This window comes from Strix aluco, chromosome 9, assembly GCF_031877795.1.
Source record: "Strix aluco isolate bStrAlu1 chromosome 9, bStrAlu1.hap1, whole genome shotgun sequence".
Taxonomy (NCBI): domain Eukaryota; kingdom Metazoa; phylum Chordata; class Aves; order Strigiformes; family Strigidae; genus Strix; species Strix aluco.
The window spans coordinates 26207433-26223244 of NC_133939.1; the positions used below are offsets into that span (position 1 = coordinate 26207433).

Sequence of the window (15812 nt, forward strand, 5' to 3'; positions counted from 1 at the left end):
TGTATGTTTTTGAAATAGTTGTACTCTGTCTGAACCCTTGTTTAACAGCAAGATGCTCAACCCATAAACACTCTGTTATTGACGATATCCATAAAAATAGCTCATGTGTTATTTGATATTCCTTTGTAAGAAAGGGCGGCAGAATAATTCCTACTCAATTTCATATAAACAACTTCCTGCAAACTAAAATAATTATTTGTGCAAAAACTTATATTGCTTAGAAAGGTCTACGCCAGAGACATTTATTGCTTTCCTTTCTCTGAAAACCAAACCTTGAAATTCTTAGAAGATGTATCTTGTGTTCTTTGGAATGACAGAATTTACATAGGCTAGAATTTTTTGCCATGTTCTTCTGAGTAAGTTATTCTAGTAGCTAAAGCAAGCATAATCCTGCTCTGTAAACCATTGTTTCAGCTTCCAGAACTCACAGTACCTTGCTGAAAGGCAGCATTTTTGCCCCAATTTAAAAAGGGACAGAAAATGCCTGATCCAGCAGGCCCGTGGTACAACACAGGTCCCCTAAGTCCCACTGTATGCTCTAGCCACCACACCACCTTATGTAAAATTAAACAATCTAGTAAAAAGAAGATACAACTTCTGGGAAATAAATTCACTATCTACTTCAGCATAAAAACTACATCTTCAGAGTGCTCTGTAAAAAAACCAACAAAACCCCAAAACAAACACCCCCCTCAAACCTCACCCCAAATACCTCAAAACAAGCGGCAAAAAATGAACCTAAGAGTCATTATACTAGGTTGTAGTTAGAATAACGTTTTTGTTTAATTTAGTTTGAACAGATCCAAAAATCTCTTCTATGAGAAAAATCAGGTGTGTTTACTGCCGAGAAGGAAATGTAGTAATCCTTGCTGTGTTAGTAAGCTGCGCCAAGGGCTACCGCGCGTCCTTCTGCTAGGGGGTGTGGTGGTGGTTATGTCACGCTGCTTCCCTCCTCCTTTTGTCGCTACCCCTTGCAGTTATAAACAGGAGACACAAGGTGAGGGAAAATTACAAAGCAAGTTTATTAAAGTCTAACATAAAACACTTCAGGCTAAATATGTACAACTCCCTCCCTTCCCAGGGGATTATAAAATTGAGAGTTGAGGTATATACAAATAACAGAGGAAAAAAAATGTATATACATGAAAGATACTTTAAAAATAACTTAACCAAAAAATCAGTTATTAGTCCTTATCTGAACTTAATCCTGCAAGGCTTACTGATAGCCTATCTAAGATCACAGCCCTGAAATGCTTAAACATGGGACTCGTCCATACTTGAAAATTTTTTTGAAACAGACAATTTCAGAAAAGCTGTCATGCTTTGTGCCCACACATAGGCACAAATTTGGAAGTAACTGTCGTACAAGGAGCTATTCTCACACAAGTATTTCCAAACAGCCAATTCAGCGATTTCTAGATGCACATAATGTAATTCAGGCAAAACTTGCACCGACTTCAGCGCAAAATTGACTGAAACAACGGTGTGACAAATCATGTTGTTTTCTCTAAATTACTGTTAATGGAATTATTAAAATTCCCACTTTCCTTTTGCAGGTAGGTCTCAAGAAGATGTCTCCTAAAAAGATTCCGTGCTTTTCCATATTAATCCCTTACAGAAATTATCAATACTGTTACTTGTACCTCCAAAATGAACGCAGAATCCTTAAGCCTAGGAATTAGATGTGCAGCTGATTTCCATGCATCTATTGGCAAAAGGTACAGTACAGACCCACTTCTTCAGGTCCTACAGCACCCAGCCTGAACACACCTACAAATATATTTTTTTAATATATATATATATATTTAAAATCTATATTCTAGTAAATGAATACAGTTCATAGAGATCATACCTCAGCAGCTGAGATATCTTCATGAAAGATGAGGATAAAAATCAAGACTCTCAGATGGGGACTCAGGAGTGCAGGTCACTAAATTATTGCTCCAAGACAAAACTACAAGCCTGTGTATTCTATTAAGAAAGGTTAAAATTGTTGTCTTGTAAAAAATAATGATTATCTTCTTGTCTATAAAGAAAACTAAATGACTAATAAAGCAAGTGTTACTGTTATAAGTATCTAAACAAATCCTGTATAAATCTAAGCACTGTATTTTTTAAAAAAGTCTGAAATCTAAGAATACAGTAATAAGCTATAATTTTAGAAATATAAAAACAGTCCAAACAAACATTGTTATGGAATGCATTTTCTATGTAGGAATGTAATTTTTAAATTTTTTTTTTCCAGAGCTAGTTCTCTCTTGTGGTCATTTATTCTGGATGTGTTAATCTTCAGATACTTTTCCCCAGATAACAGCAGCATATCATTAGTTTATCTTCCAAAGCTGTTTAGATATGAAATTTATCAGTTGTACGGTATTGTTCTTTTTCAGTATTCATGACCAAGCCTAAGTCTATCCCAAGACTTCTGCTCTATTTTCAGAGAGAGAAAGTAAAGAGGAACCTTAGGACAAGCTACACAGAGTTTGCTTTTTTTACACAGAGTCAAGATCCTGATCTTTGTGGTTCTTCAGTCTGAAATGGCAAGGCTAAAGAATCCTGCAGGTGCTACATCAACAACAGAAGCTAAAAAAGAAAAGAGGGGAGGAAAAGGGGAAGTGCCAAACAAACAGAAAAAAAAACAACAGAGAACTTAATCCATTGTCCTTTGCCAGTGTTATGAAGGAGATCAGCTGTTCATAAATGTTGTGTACAGATAAGGGAAGAAATTAAAGGTCAGGCAGGGGTGGCAATAATTAGTTCCAGTGGACAGAGTTAGAGATGCCTGCATTAAGAATGTTCCCGGTGAACGTGGCTGTACTCCTTGCTGCCCGTGGTAGACTTTATCAGCAAAAATCTGCCATATATTAAAGCATAAAATATGATCAAGCAGCAGTTTGAAACACGCCACATACTAAGATGATCAACACAAAGCAGCGAAAGGGCTATTACTTTACAAGTACAAACATGTAAGAAGAAGAAAAAAAAAAAAAATCCATAGTCATGCTGAGGGACCATTTGCAGAATATTTAAATGAAATCTTCCAAGAAATTTTTCACAAGTCTGTTTAATTAAGGTGCAGATTAATTATTACTCCATGTAGAACAGAATCAGCTTAGAGGTATCTCCTATGCTCTTCTATTTATCAGTGTCTGGACACAAGGCATCAGTGGAAATAAAACACTAGCACCAAGTAAATAACCAACAAATAATATCTTTAAATGCATTGTTGGTACAGTATTCTGTTTCCTTACTATTTGATGATTACTTAAATAATGCTTACATTATGTTAATGGCACAAACTGGCAAAATGCAGTATAAAAGTACTCCTATTGTCAACCAGTCTTTAATTAATGACCCTACTCAGACACTAAAAATGTCGCTTTTTAAAAATGTATACATTTCTAGTAATAAAACATACCTTTACATGGGTCTTGCTAGATACCAGTTTTGTGCAGTTACTGTGGACAAGTAGCATGAGAGGTAAAGTGATACTTAATATTTCACTTAAATCAGTCATACTCTAACTAAACCTTGCCAAGAGTATCAATCTGCTCTGTTGTATTCTTCCTTAACGCCCCCTCATGCAGCGTTCAGTTATTATTTTCACAGTGAAGGGCAGGATTTATTTCCTTTTTTGTACCTACTGTTTAGCACAAGAAGCACTACTGTAAAAAATTATGAAGCCGTGATCCATTCCTCACAATTAAGTCAAGGCATCTTTTCATCTCATCTACAACATGCATGTTGCAGCTCTCCTTTTGAGCAAATGTTGCTGTTTGTATCAAAACCAGAACATTTTAGGGATGTGAAAAATAAGTCTGGGACGAGATACGACAATGCTGGATTCACTTTAAAAAAAAGTGACTTGTTGGAAAGAATACCCAGTAGTATCTATGCCATTAGAACCCTCTGACTTACCACGCTACAGAAAAAAAAACTTAACTCTCATTTACTTGCCTTGTCAGGAAAAAATACACAAAACTTTCTTTCCCTCTGGTCAGACTCCAACTGAAGACGGCTGCTTCTGGCAGACAGCAGGAATTCTTTGCAAGACCTCACCAGAGCACTGCCCTACCTTCCATCATGTACCACGGTATCACCTTGGAATGCAGGAGTATGAGCTTGTTAGGACATTCAAATCATGATTTTTCCACTTATACCCCTGCGTTAATAAATTATCAACTATGGCTTAAAATGTCTGCTCTCAGATGACATTGTGACACATCAGATCAGCAGGAACACGGGAGGAGATCTCCAAAACACATGAACATATTTAACAGAGAATTCTTAAGGCAGGTGTTGCTGGAAAGGAATCGTCTCCTGGAAATCAGTGTTAATTGCAAATAGAAATCTGATCGTAGATTAGCATGATTCAAAAACTGAAAGACAGCACTGCACAATGGAAATGCTTTACAAGCGTCTTTACAAAGAGGAAAAAAAAAAAAGAACAAGTCCAATTCAAAAAGTGTGACTGCTTGACTGCTTATGTTCACCTTACCAAACGTCTGCTACCAAATTACCTCAATGGCTCTGCACTGCACTGTCAGTATAACTGCTGCAAGAAAATAAACTGAGGTTCTGAATATCCAGTCACGGCAGATCTTAGTAATGTTTCTGAGGAAGGAGACTGACCACCCGTCACGGGAAGCAGCATCTGATGGTCTTCAGTCCCAATGGAAAGAGGAAGTGCTAAAGACATCTCGGAGGGTTTCACATCTATGGACTCCGATAAAGGACTTTTCTGACTCTGAATGGATTCTTGTTCATTGAAAGAATTATCAAGCGCATTAGAATCAGGGGGAGTTTCAGATCCTGGTGGGGGGGGAAAAAAAAAATAATAAGAAAAATGTTCAAAAGCTCCTGCGCAAATTCTGCAAATTCTCTTTCAAATGGCTGTCAAAACAAACACTTGGTGTACCAAAGGCTGCTGGGGCAGCTGGGCTATCAGTGGCTCCCATGTGCCGCCAAGCCAGAACGAGCTGTAAATGCAGCCTACGCACCGAGAGTCACATCCCCTGCTGCCTGTAGCCTGACAACTGGATGGATGCTGCATTCCAACTTGATCTCTACGTGACATGGTATGGAACATTATAAATCCTTAACATCACAGTGAACGAAGGAGCTTTGGAAAAAATACAGTTATGAAGGTTTCCTTGAGATTTTCCACCCCAGGAAATCTTAAGAACCACAGCCACGTCCAAGCATCCTCTTTTAATTGAGACAGCAATCTACAATGTATCATTTATCCAAAAACTGGAAGAAAACATTTGTTAAGTCCATTCCAGCCAGAGTCATTACAGTTTTTATCCAATCACTTGAGAAATGCTTTTCTATTCTTTACTGAAACCACTGCTAACGGACTCCTCACTGCCCTGCTGTTTGAATGCAGTCTGTCGCTGCTCTCGGGCGGCTTTCTGGTCAAGCCACATCAGGTATCTGACCCTTCCTCTATCAAAGTGTGCTCCAAAGCCTGTCATTTCAGTGCTGAAGCTCTCCTGACTGCCTTCTGTCTCCCCACGAGAGCAGACCGGCCCTGGCAGCTCTCCCAGCTCTCCCCCTCAGCCTCTGCCGGGCCCTCTCCACGCTCACTGCTGCTCTCACCTCGTCCTGGCTTCCCGCTGCACCGGGGCCTCCCTAAACGGGGCTTCTCAAGCTTCTGACATTCAAAGCTGCCTCTGCATATGACACTTGCTTTCTCACCCTCTCCCTCCTACTCCAGACCTGCACAGACATCTATTATTCCTTTTTCCATATGACAGAGGCAAGGGAATTATGGTTAATACACTTAAGGATGGACAAATAAGGAGGCGTTTGGAACCACTGTGGAAGGAGGCTGGCTACCTGAACATCTCTCTGCTTTGCACCATAGGTAAGTAATCTATTTCAAATTTCTTCCTAATCAAAATCTGGTATCTAGAAGAGGAATTGAAAGCATTTGAGAAGTTTTTTTAGAGCAGTATTCACAGCTGGGAACATTTTTCCAGCTGTCTGATCTTGTGTGTTTGCTAATCTAGCTCAGACTTGGATTAACATTGCATATATAAAAATCTTCCAGTTACATTAAAAGTGCTTTCAAGATGTAAAGTAATCCTTGTAACCAGTATGCCTCATTCACCTCAGTTACTACCCACATAAAGACCTACTCCTTTGACACGCTCAGAAGAGGTAAGAGACTTCCTACAATCCAGACTGTGCCTTCACGTGGGAAGCTCTCACAAGTTACTAGGACAAGAAAGTAAATATTCACATACAGAAATTCTTGTCAGCAGCAATCCACTTCTATGTTGCTCAACATGTGTTTGCTATAGCAATGCAAATGCTTGAAAGTTTGTCTGGAATCTACTTTAAAGCATGTACTTTATGCTTTAAGAGGCTTGGGTACTTCTAAAGCAGATGCTTTTGGCTCTAAAGAGAGCTACTATCCAAAAATCTTATATTTCCTAATTTTAGGCCTGGATAAGCCAAAAAAACCCCCGTTATTCAGCACTGAAGACAAAACAGTTGATGTAGCTTCTTAACCTTTCTTTGCACAAGGAACTCACCTGTGTGAACTTTCGTTTTGTGCTTCTTAAGATTTTTTATATCTGTGTAAGAATTTCCACACATTTCACAGATAAATGGTCTTTCACCTGAAAAGAAGTGGTTTGGCAGTTAGAACAATCTTGAAATTGAAAGAAAACACAGTTAGAGATGTAGGATAATGGATTTCAATGTTGTATTTTAAAATACAACTTTGTAACTCTGTTATTTGGTCTGTATTCAGAATAAAATTGTTTCCAGAATAATAGATTAAAACAAAGGAAAAAAAAAAAAACAAAATGAGAAGCAAAGCCATGATTATACATCAACACTCATACTGTTACATACTGGTCTGAAAAAGACAATTAAAAAAAATTCACAAATGTTTTCTTTAAATTTGTTAACACAGAGATACATAAATTACGTCTCTGATACATCATACGTCTCTGTTAACACAGAGTTACATAAATTAAGAAACTGCTACTTTCAAGTACAGCACAATACAGTGTATTTTAAAGGCAAAAGGCTAAAGGTAAAATATTATTTATAGTGCAGGAAGTGGCCTGCCTGGAAACTGACCTGTATGGGACCGAAAATGTTTATTGAGCTCTCCAGAGGAAATAAAACTCTTCTCACAAATGCCACAGATATATGGCTTCTCTCCTAAAGGAAACACAAGGAATTTGTTATTTCAATGTATAAACCAGAATACACATAAAGAACAAATCAAAATGAAACAGAGGTGATGTCCAATGGGAGAAAGAGCTACTTGAACTGGAGTCAAAGGGAAAAAAACACGAGAAAGGAGCTGGATGACAACTCCAGAGGTAACTCCTGATCTACAGATTGCTGGGTCACTACCCATCCCCAACCCCTCTGTAGGCAGCCAGTCCTCCCGCGCAGGGCCCCTTCGGTCCCGCAGGGCTCTGTCTCCCCTCACCTGTATGTTTTCGGGAATGGGTGATGAGAGAACTGGAGACGGCGAAGGCTTTTCCACAGCTGTCACACACATAAGGCTTCTCCCCCGTGTGGCGACGCACGTGGTAGGTGAGCGTGCTGGCCTGAGCGAACCGCTGGCCGCAGCGATCACAGACGTAGGGCTTCTCCCCGCTGTGCTTCCTGCCAACCAACACAGACATCAGTGACCTCCCGGCCAAGAGGGATGCGACACCCACGATTAAGTAACTTTCCTCAGTTAGTACTTTATCCCCAAAGTTCCCTGGGCTAATGTTCTGTGAACCAAAAAAAAACCCCAAAAAAGGTAACAACTACGAGTTTGGGTTTGAGTTAGCAGTTTCTCACGGAGTGAAATTCACTGTCTGTTGACTCTGGGAATCAGCACGTCTGTGATTTCAACGGCAGAACTATAGGCCCTGCACGTGTAACACACAGCGGGAGAACTCAGCGCGTTTTGCATTACCGTGTACTGAAAGATAAAATGATGATTCCTAACAAGGGAGTATAATTCCTGCTTCTGCCAAAAATGCAAAAGCCCCATGCAGATAGCAGTGAACAGTGAGAGCTGTTCTGTTTCACTTCCCACCAAGGAATTCTCTCCTCTTCGGTGCTACAAGCAGTTTGAAACAAAACCCACACCACTGCCATAAGGATACCAGTGTGTAGGCTGCAAGATTCATAAATCACAAATCGCTTCCCTAACAAGCAAGTACGTAGATGTCATTATTCCGTTATGCAGTGCGAGAGAAGACTCAAGAGAAAAGGAGTAGAAATGACCAAATTACGTGAATGTGTGACTCTTGCTCCCACTGGAGTGAATTATTCTGTTTATACACGTGGCTAAGCATTTGCAGGATCTCGCTTTTGCCTACCTGGCATGAATCTTCAGATTGCTTGAAGTTGCAAACTGTAGGTTGCAGACATCACACTTGTATGGTTTCTCTTCTCCGTGATGCATCCGACTGTGGAACACTAACTGGCACTTCTGAGCAAAGCCTTTGTCGCATAGTTCACATTTGTATGGCTTCTCCCCTAGTGAAAAATAAAACCCTTGTGCTCTCTGGCCTTGTGTAAGAAAGCTTTCCAATCCATTACCTGACCAAAGCTCAGGTGTCTGTTCTAATGCTTCTTACAAATAAGATCTTGGAACATCCCATAATCAGGCCGCTGAAGTGGAACGTGCCAGGAACACAGCAGATGACAGACTATTTTTTAACACATTAACTTTTGGGGAAAAAAGGTAATAATATTTAATAGGACTGTTTCCCCAAATTATTTTAAGAATGCTACTACTACATTTTCAGACTTTTTGCTGCTTATGTCTATTCATGATTCTGAATATTCAAGATGAACAACCAGTAAATCATCTGCTTTTTTAAACACCAACACGTCTTCAATGCAGCCTAGTGCTCACTAATTTCTCGTTAGCATCTGCTGTAGAATGCTTCAGGTAATTCTCTGGTTATTCACGTTCTCTTAGTGGTCAACAGTCTCGCGTAATGGATCGTGCAATGCTGCAGTCTTTGATGACCGTATAAAAGAGCCTACCTCTGCATTTCTATGACAGTGCACAACCAAACCAAGAACTCAACAATTCTTACATACACCGGGTACATAGAAACTTCAAACTCAAAAGTATTAGACATCTAATCTGCCATCTAGCAACCAACACTGTGAAATTCCCTACCTACTCATGCAAAAATTCCCAGTACAATACCCTCAAAAGTAGAAAGTGCAGCTGATGTTCCTACCAGCAAACTGTCCCTGAACACTGCTCACGAGCTCCATCTCGCCCACGAAGCTCTGGTTAGTCAGTGGCTGACAACCCGGGAAATCCTCTCCCTTGGTTACATAAAGAGCGAAGCGTTCTCCTGCAGCTGTACCTCAACACCTCCTACTTCACCTCTTTAAACCTTCACAGCTCCCTGGAAAGAGCTCCACTGCTGGCCTCTGCTCAGAGCTTTCCAAAGGGGAAAAAGAGCAAAACTAAACAATTTTTTATCTGATTCACTGTTACTTCAGAAATCCAAATGCCAGCCACAAAAGGAAGAAAACTACATCAACCAGGTCCTTCTGCTGATGGCTGGGCTAAATACAGCAGCAAAGGCAACAGCAGAAGAGCAGCTATCCCAGATCACCCTGAAGAACGAGCTGACCTGGCATCAAGTGTTCCATCTCTAGGGAAGAACGTACGAAAAGACAAGCACAGTACTCCTCCCATATGTCTTAACGTTTAAGTGTTTGTAATTGATTTCTCTTTGATGCTTTGTTCAGCAGCTCTTGATAGAACACAGACTTCTGGTAATGTTGTTGAATGCAGAGATAACACCATGACACATCTCAGCTGCATGTTTTGCTAAATAGAATCCCAAATGCCGTAGTAATTAAGCCATCTTCCCTGCCTTTTTGAAGACCCTACGGGAGAAGTTACCTACTTGTCACAAGATTGCTTCTTCCCCCACTTTTGTTATCAAACATGTATTAAGATTTTTTAAAAAAGCAATAGAAATTCTGGTATCAAGTACAGTGAGTTTTTCATGCTCTACTGGCAATTGTTTCTGGCACTCTGTCACTCTACAGAGTTAAAGGGCAGCCAGCTCTTCTGAGTCTTTCCAGAGATCCTCTGACTACTGAAGTCCTCTCTAGCTATTTAAAGTAGAAACTATGATTTTGTACAGAAAAATGCTGAAACATTTCATGCTATCAGGAGATAGGTACTATCCCCGTACGCATACCAGCAGCAGACAAAATTTCTAGAGGAAGAAGTTGGAATGCAAAGATCTTTTCAATCCTGTATTCACAGGCTGTGACTCCAGGTCTCCACAGCCCATGAAGACAAGGCCAGTGGCTTACCTGTGTGAGTCCTTACATGTGTTTTCAACTGATTGCACTGGGTGAACGCCTTCCCGCAGAGCTGACACACGTAGGGTTTCACTCCTTTGTGTATTCTCATGTGTCGACGGAGGCTACTGGCTTCTGAAAAGACTTTCCCACAGGTGTTGCACACCGGCTTAGCCTTGGAGTACTTCTGGTCAAGTTCCTCCCCTGTGCTTTCCAGCTGGTAGGCGTTCTTCTCACTGGCTATGTTGGACATGCAGTGCTCCTTCAGCGCGCAGCTTTGCTGAGGCTTTCCCCGTTTCTGTTTCGCAGCAATAGTCTGGACTAGGATATCCTGCGCTGCCAGTGTTTCGCTTTCCACCACGGATGCCAGCTGTAGCTCAGAGTTATCGCTGCCTTGGGCGGCCTGTTCCGTGATCTGGGTGGCCAGCTTATTTGCATCTAAAAACAGTTCAATGGATGCGTTCTCGGTCACATTGCTCTGATATTGTATGGATTTATTCTGTATGCTTTTGGGGGAGCTGAAATTCTTCTTTCGCTTTTTGGTTTGAGGAGATTTCTTTTCTAAAGCTGCTTTCTTCGCTTGTGGTTGAACCAACTCTGCAGGAGCAGCGTCTGCTTTCTCCCGATTACTGTAATCTCGGAGAGTCAGAAGGCAAGTCTGCTGATTCATTTCAACGTTTCCAGTGATACTAGATGTCTCTGTGGAAGATGGATTAGCAATAAAAGCAAAGTCTTCCATCTTGATTTTGCATTTAGTGACCACTTCTTCCACTTTGAGATAGTCAGCAGCCTGGTGAATTTCTTTAACATTCCAGCTGCAAGAAAACAAGACTTGGGTGACAATATTCTGGACAAAGCAAACATCTGTTCTGTACCATCTGTATGAAATACAGACAGCAGAGCTACACAGAAGTTACACTGTCAGAAAATGTAACTTTGAGAACACATACAGCAAGATCTAATCTCTTAGTGCAGTAGTGCCCCAAGACAGTAGTACAACAATGACACCCAAACTGACGGCCCATGTCTAGTGGGGTCTGCAGATCCACAGAACTATTTTCAGTCACATGCCTTCCGTACAATTGTATGTTAAAAGTCCAGTTGTGAGGTTACAAGGCTAGACGTGGGGTTATAGGTCCAAAAAGCTCAGAAATCACAGCACGAAGGGGTAAAACACTGGAGAATAAAATGTCTAAGTTACCATTCTATAATCCTTCTGGGAAAAGTCTTAAGTAACTCTCAAGCAGCGCATTCACCTCAGCACTTCTGTGAGGCGGGTATTAATCTTGTTTTATAAAACGATTTGCAAACAGTCTTAATTCCGTATCAGCTGTGCACAGACAACATTAACACCAAGGAAGTCCTCATTTAAAGTACTACGCTCTGTTTTTCAGTTCCTGCAAAACAAGCCTCGATGGTTTAGAAAAGACTGATCTGGAAAAGGTAGCAACACATACCATCAAGGCATTTGTGGGTTTACAGCACATTAAAGAGAGATTAATGGTAAACAGCATACCTCTAACAACCTCTTACACAGTAAATGTAATGAAGCCATAAGTAACTAGTCACAATTACTCTCTGTATGGGAATACAGCTATTTTAATAACTTGTATTATACTAGCACCGAGTTCAAAGTACATCCTCCTGGTGTCACCCAGGCACCCACCATCACAAAAGACAACAGAATTTGCAGACAGTTGAAGCAGTCACCTACAGGGATACGGTACAAGATGTCAGGCACGCAGGGGCAGACCCACAGGTGTCATCTTTAGTCAGGTAGTTCTTCCTGGGTGAAAACAGTACATTCACCTCCCTTCAGAGATCTCAACTGCTCATCATGAATCCAGAAACTCTCCTCCTGCAGTCCCAGACAGATGCCAAGAACGCTGCACGCTTCTGCTCATGCGTAATTTGCAAAGCATCAATCACTAATTTCACCACGTAGCTGTGTACACTGCCCTACTGCTGTTAATCCTTGTAGCTAACTTTAAAAAAGCCAACACCCTGCATCTCTGAACTTAAATTATGGAGTATGAGTTTTCAGACTTCAGTAGAAACAAAGGTTTTTTTAAACTTGCAGTTGACACCAGACATTGAGAAAGGAGTAGAAATCCTGGACCACACACTTCTAAGTCATCACACTTCCCTCATGAGGGATAATCTCTTTCTTTTGCCAAAAGAAAAGCACTGCAAAGAATCCTCCCTGTACATGAAGCAACACAATGGGCAGAAAATCAATACAGTAAGTGGGGAAAACACTCTTCCTGTGACTCCTTTTGGGCACTATAATATACAATGTTACGTAACAGATCACGCGAATTCTAGCAAATGCAATTTTTTTTAAATCGTGCCTATCCTCATCCATTCCTCAGACTTCAGTCTCTACCACATACACAGCTTCTGTGTGTTCTCTGCAAAACCAGACTCCTATAATCCAACTTCAGAAATAATACTTATCTTTCCCTCTCCTGGTAATCACGCAAGATGTTTAATCCCTTCTGATCCAGAAAGACTGGGAGACTGAAACTATCAATCAGTGAAGTATCAGAAAACATACCTTTCTTTCGGCACTCACATGTCACATGGTATTTTAAAACATACAAACAGATGAGCTTCAACTTGCTAATATGTATCATATCCATTACTATTACAAAGATCAAAAAAATCCAGTACTGCTTTAACACGAAGTTTATTTCCCTATTCTCTTTCCCCCTTTAATAGCGTATGTTACCTGTCAAGGTTTAAGTTTCCCGTATAAATAAATTCCAGGAGTTTTTGGAATCCATCAGCTTTTACTTGAGTCTGATCCAAAACCACATTATTGTCAGATGTATCTCTGTAAAATGCACCAAAGTACTCGCTGAAGGAGGCAAGCACATTTCTGTGCGCTTTGAACTGGAATTCACCGATAACAACAGTGCAGTCACAAAGAAAGCCGGCTTCTCGCTGCTTGTTCAGTCTCTCTAAAAGGTGCTCACAGTGATGGGAATACTGCATTTTGATAACAAGCTGCAGCCTCTTTGTTCTGATCTGGGAAAGCAAAAAAAAAAAAAAAAAAAAAAAAAGATTTACATGCAAGATTTAACTTTGTTTTCCCCTTAACAGCGTAAGTTAACGATTACAAAAGAGTCAGTGTTCGAATCCACTCGTGATCACTGCGGGACGGTTTGTGCTGTAGCGCTTTTGTACGAGGTACAGCAAGACGGGTGGATCCTTCTTAACTTGGGGGGCTGCTAATTTTAAAGACAGAACGGGGGGGAAAGGGCAGAGACGTGTACGCTCCCCCACCCGATCAGAGGATTAGCCTCACTAAGCTGACGAGCTGTCACGTCAAAACCGGGCTCCGAGGAGCACTTTGCAGAAATGAGCCACCCGAGGTCCCTGCGGCGGGGGCAGTCGCTCCCCGGGGCTCAGCCCCGCTCCCCGCCCCAGGGACCGGCAGACCCCGGTTGCGGGGGGTCCCCAGCGGTCACCGGGGCCCAGGGGTGCCGGCGAGCCCCAGCAGCCGCGGCGCCCTCCCCGGCCCGGCCCCGCCGCTGGACGGGACGGAGCCCGCAGCGCCCTCCCCCGTCGCGGCCCTCGCCCGGGCCCGGCCCCGCCACCCCCGTGTCCCCCGCGCCCGGCTCACCGGGCACCGGCCGTGCCCCCGGCGCTGCCCGCCCGCCCAAAGGGCCGCAGCGGCGCCGACGGAGCCGCCCCCGAGCCGGCGGGAGGGCGGTTGCGCCCCACGCACCTGCGGAGGGGAAGCGACGGAGCGCCTCTGCCTCAGGCCGCCATGTTCTGATGACGCCACGCGCGCCGCTTCCGGGATGCCACTTCCGGTGTCGCGCTCCCGAGGGCGGCTCGGGGCTGAGGGGCAGCGGTGGCACCGGCGGGAAGCGGGGACGGGGCCGCGACCCGGCCCGCTGAGGGGAACGGGCGGGGCCGGTCTGCGAACGGCTTCCCCGGGAGGGTCGGGAAGGCGCGGACTGCAGCTCCCATCATGCGGCGGGGCGCTGTGCATGCCGGGAGGCGTAGTCGCGCCCGGCGGGGCCCGGTGTTCCCCGAGGGCCGTGACGCCGAGTGACATCTAATTAACTCCGCTCCCGGGGCGCGGCCCCTCGCCCTGCACCGGTAAATCCGTGGGGTTTCATGTACGTGTTACCGTTAATGCAGCAGCAGCGCGGGGGAGTTTCGCCGTGCCGGTGCTTTCGGTTAAAAAGCACTCAGGTAAAGGTGCTTGTAAAAGTTTAGAAATGCGCCGCTGCCGGTTTGCAGCTCAGGAGGGAGCGGGTCTGGTATTTTCAAGAGTGATGAAGGAAAAAAAAGCTACAGTGGCTGGTGTTTCCGCCCGGTTTCGAACCGGGGACCTTTCGCGTGTTAGGCGAACGTGATAACCACTACACTACGGAAACGCCGCTTGGTACGGTTTTCCCAGCGGTCCCTGTAATGGCACCCGGCCCCCGCGACACCCCCACCCCTCCCTGAGCTCAGTCCTTGGTCCCGGCCGTGCCCGGAGCCCCCGGGCTCCCCCAGGGACCTGCACCCCAAGAGGCGCACGGCCTGTCCGTGCTGGCAGTTCCCCAAACACCCCCCGAGGCGCCCGCCAGCAGGTCACCCCCGAGGTGCGGGGTGCTCCAGGGGTGTCACCGACTGCCCCTTCTCCCCCCACGCCGGGAATAACAGCACTGCTGTGAACGGGCAGCTTTAAGGTCGTGATCTTCCCTAAAATATTCTTAACTCAGGAGTTCTCAACCTTTCCTTCACCACGGACCCCCTTTAAATACCTTTTGTGGCCGCAGACCACCAAGACTTAAAGCACTAGACTGCATCAACTATTTACTTCAATTTTCTCATGAAGGGTCTTCAAATTTGGAGAGAAGGGGAAACAAGTTAATCTGTTAATGCACACACTCCTATTACAATATCTTTATTGCAATGATTCCATATGAATTTAAAATAATAGCATCAACACTCTTCTTGCTCAAATGGCCTGTTTTATGGTATTTTACTGTGCTAATTCCGAATTTGATGCCAATTTTTACATTAAAATTTGATTAAAAGTTTTTACAATTTTTCTCACCTTCCCCCTTGTTTGTCTGTGTTCAGTCACTATATATTTTTGTCCAGGGCCACCGTGTAGAGGAACAGACTTCAGCCCTGTGGTGGCCCTAAAGAGGGCTGCTGAGTTAAGAAAATGTCTTCAAGAGAAAAACTGCTTAGTTAAAGTAGGTCCCACCAACCATACTAGCACCGAATATACTATTGTGTCAGGGCAGGGGTGGAGGGGGGGGCTTGAGTATGAGAGGAGCATTGAGGGGAGGGGGCTGTGGGAGAAGGAGGTGCAGCACTTGCCGCAGGCCAGACCAAATGTTTCCGGGCTGGACATTCTCCACCCCTGCTTTAAGCCTTCACAGACCCCTGTGACAACATCGTGTCCCCCCGGGGGTCTGTGGACCACAGGTTGAGAACCACTGCTCTAACTGATTTTCAGCATATCTGTAAATAAAAAGCTG

The 15812-nt window shown here is 43.5% G+C and overlaps 1 protein-coding gene and 1 non-coding gene across 9 annotated transcripts; both read right to left on the reverse strand.

Annotated features, from left to right (window-relative positions):
* Nucleotides 1-758: 758 nt before the first annotated feature.
* On the reverse strand, nucleotides 759-14112 carry MYNN (myoneurin). 8 transcript variants are annotated; one of them, XR_012624337.1, is made up of 10 exons: nucleotides 14051-14112; nucleotides 13049-13347; nucleotides 10330-11132; nucleotides 8349-8508; nucleotides 7460-7638; nucleotides 7099-7182; nucleotides 6543-6629; nucleotides 1853-4812; nucleotides 1644-1770; nucleotides 759-970 (listed from the first exon to the last, which is right to left on the reverse strand). XR_012624337.1 is itself a non-coding variant. In XM_074834306.1 (9 exons), exons 2-8 carry the CDS (start codon nucleotides 13312-13314, stop codon nucleotides 4544-4546), a joined length of 1848 nt encoding a protein of 615 aa, XP_074690407.1. In that variant the 5' UTR covers nucleotides 13315-13347; nucleotides 14051-14112; the 3' UTR covers nucleotides 999-1971; nucleotides 4521-4543. The 8 variants fall into 8 exon arrangements, 6 of the variants coding, with proteins under 6 accessions (XP_074690407.1, XP_074690405.1, XP_074690403.1 ...); XR_012624336.1 differs by having other exon boundaries at nucleotides 1644-4812; XM_074834306.1 differs by lacking the exon at nucleotides 759-970 and having other exon boundaries at nucleotides 999-1971; nucleotides 4521-4812.
* Nucleotides 14113-14638: 526 nt separating this feature from the next.
* Nucleotides 14639-14711, reverse strand: TRNAV-AAC (transfer RNA valine (anticodon AAC)). The gene has a single exon. It is a non-coding gene; the product is annotated as a tRNA-Val (tRNA).
* Between the last annotated feature and the right edge of the window lie 1101 nt (nucleotides 14712-15812).

Bases quoted from the DNA above. Each gene is read 5' to 3' on its own strand.
- MYNN (XM_074834306.1), bottom strand. From the start codon at position 13,314: ATGCAGTATTCCCATCACTGTGAGCACCTTTTAGAGAGACTGAACAAG. The intron at 8,509-10,329 runs GTAAGCCACTGG...ATTTTTCACTAG, and splicing joins ACATGTAAGGACTCACACAG to GGGAGAAGCCATACAAATGT. The intron at 6,630-7,098 runs GTCAGTTTCCAG...ACTTCTTTTCAG, and splicing joins ACATTTTCGGTCCCATACAG to GTGAAAGACCATTTATCTGT.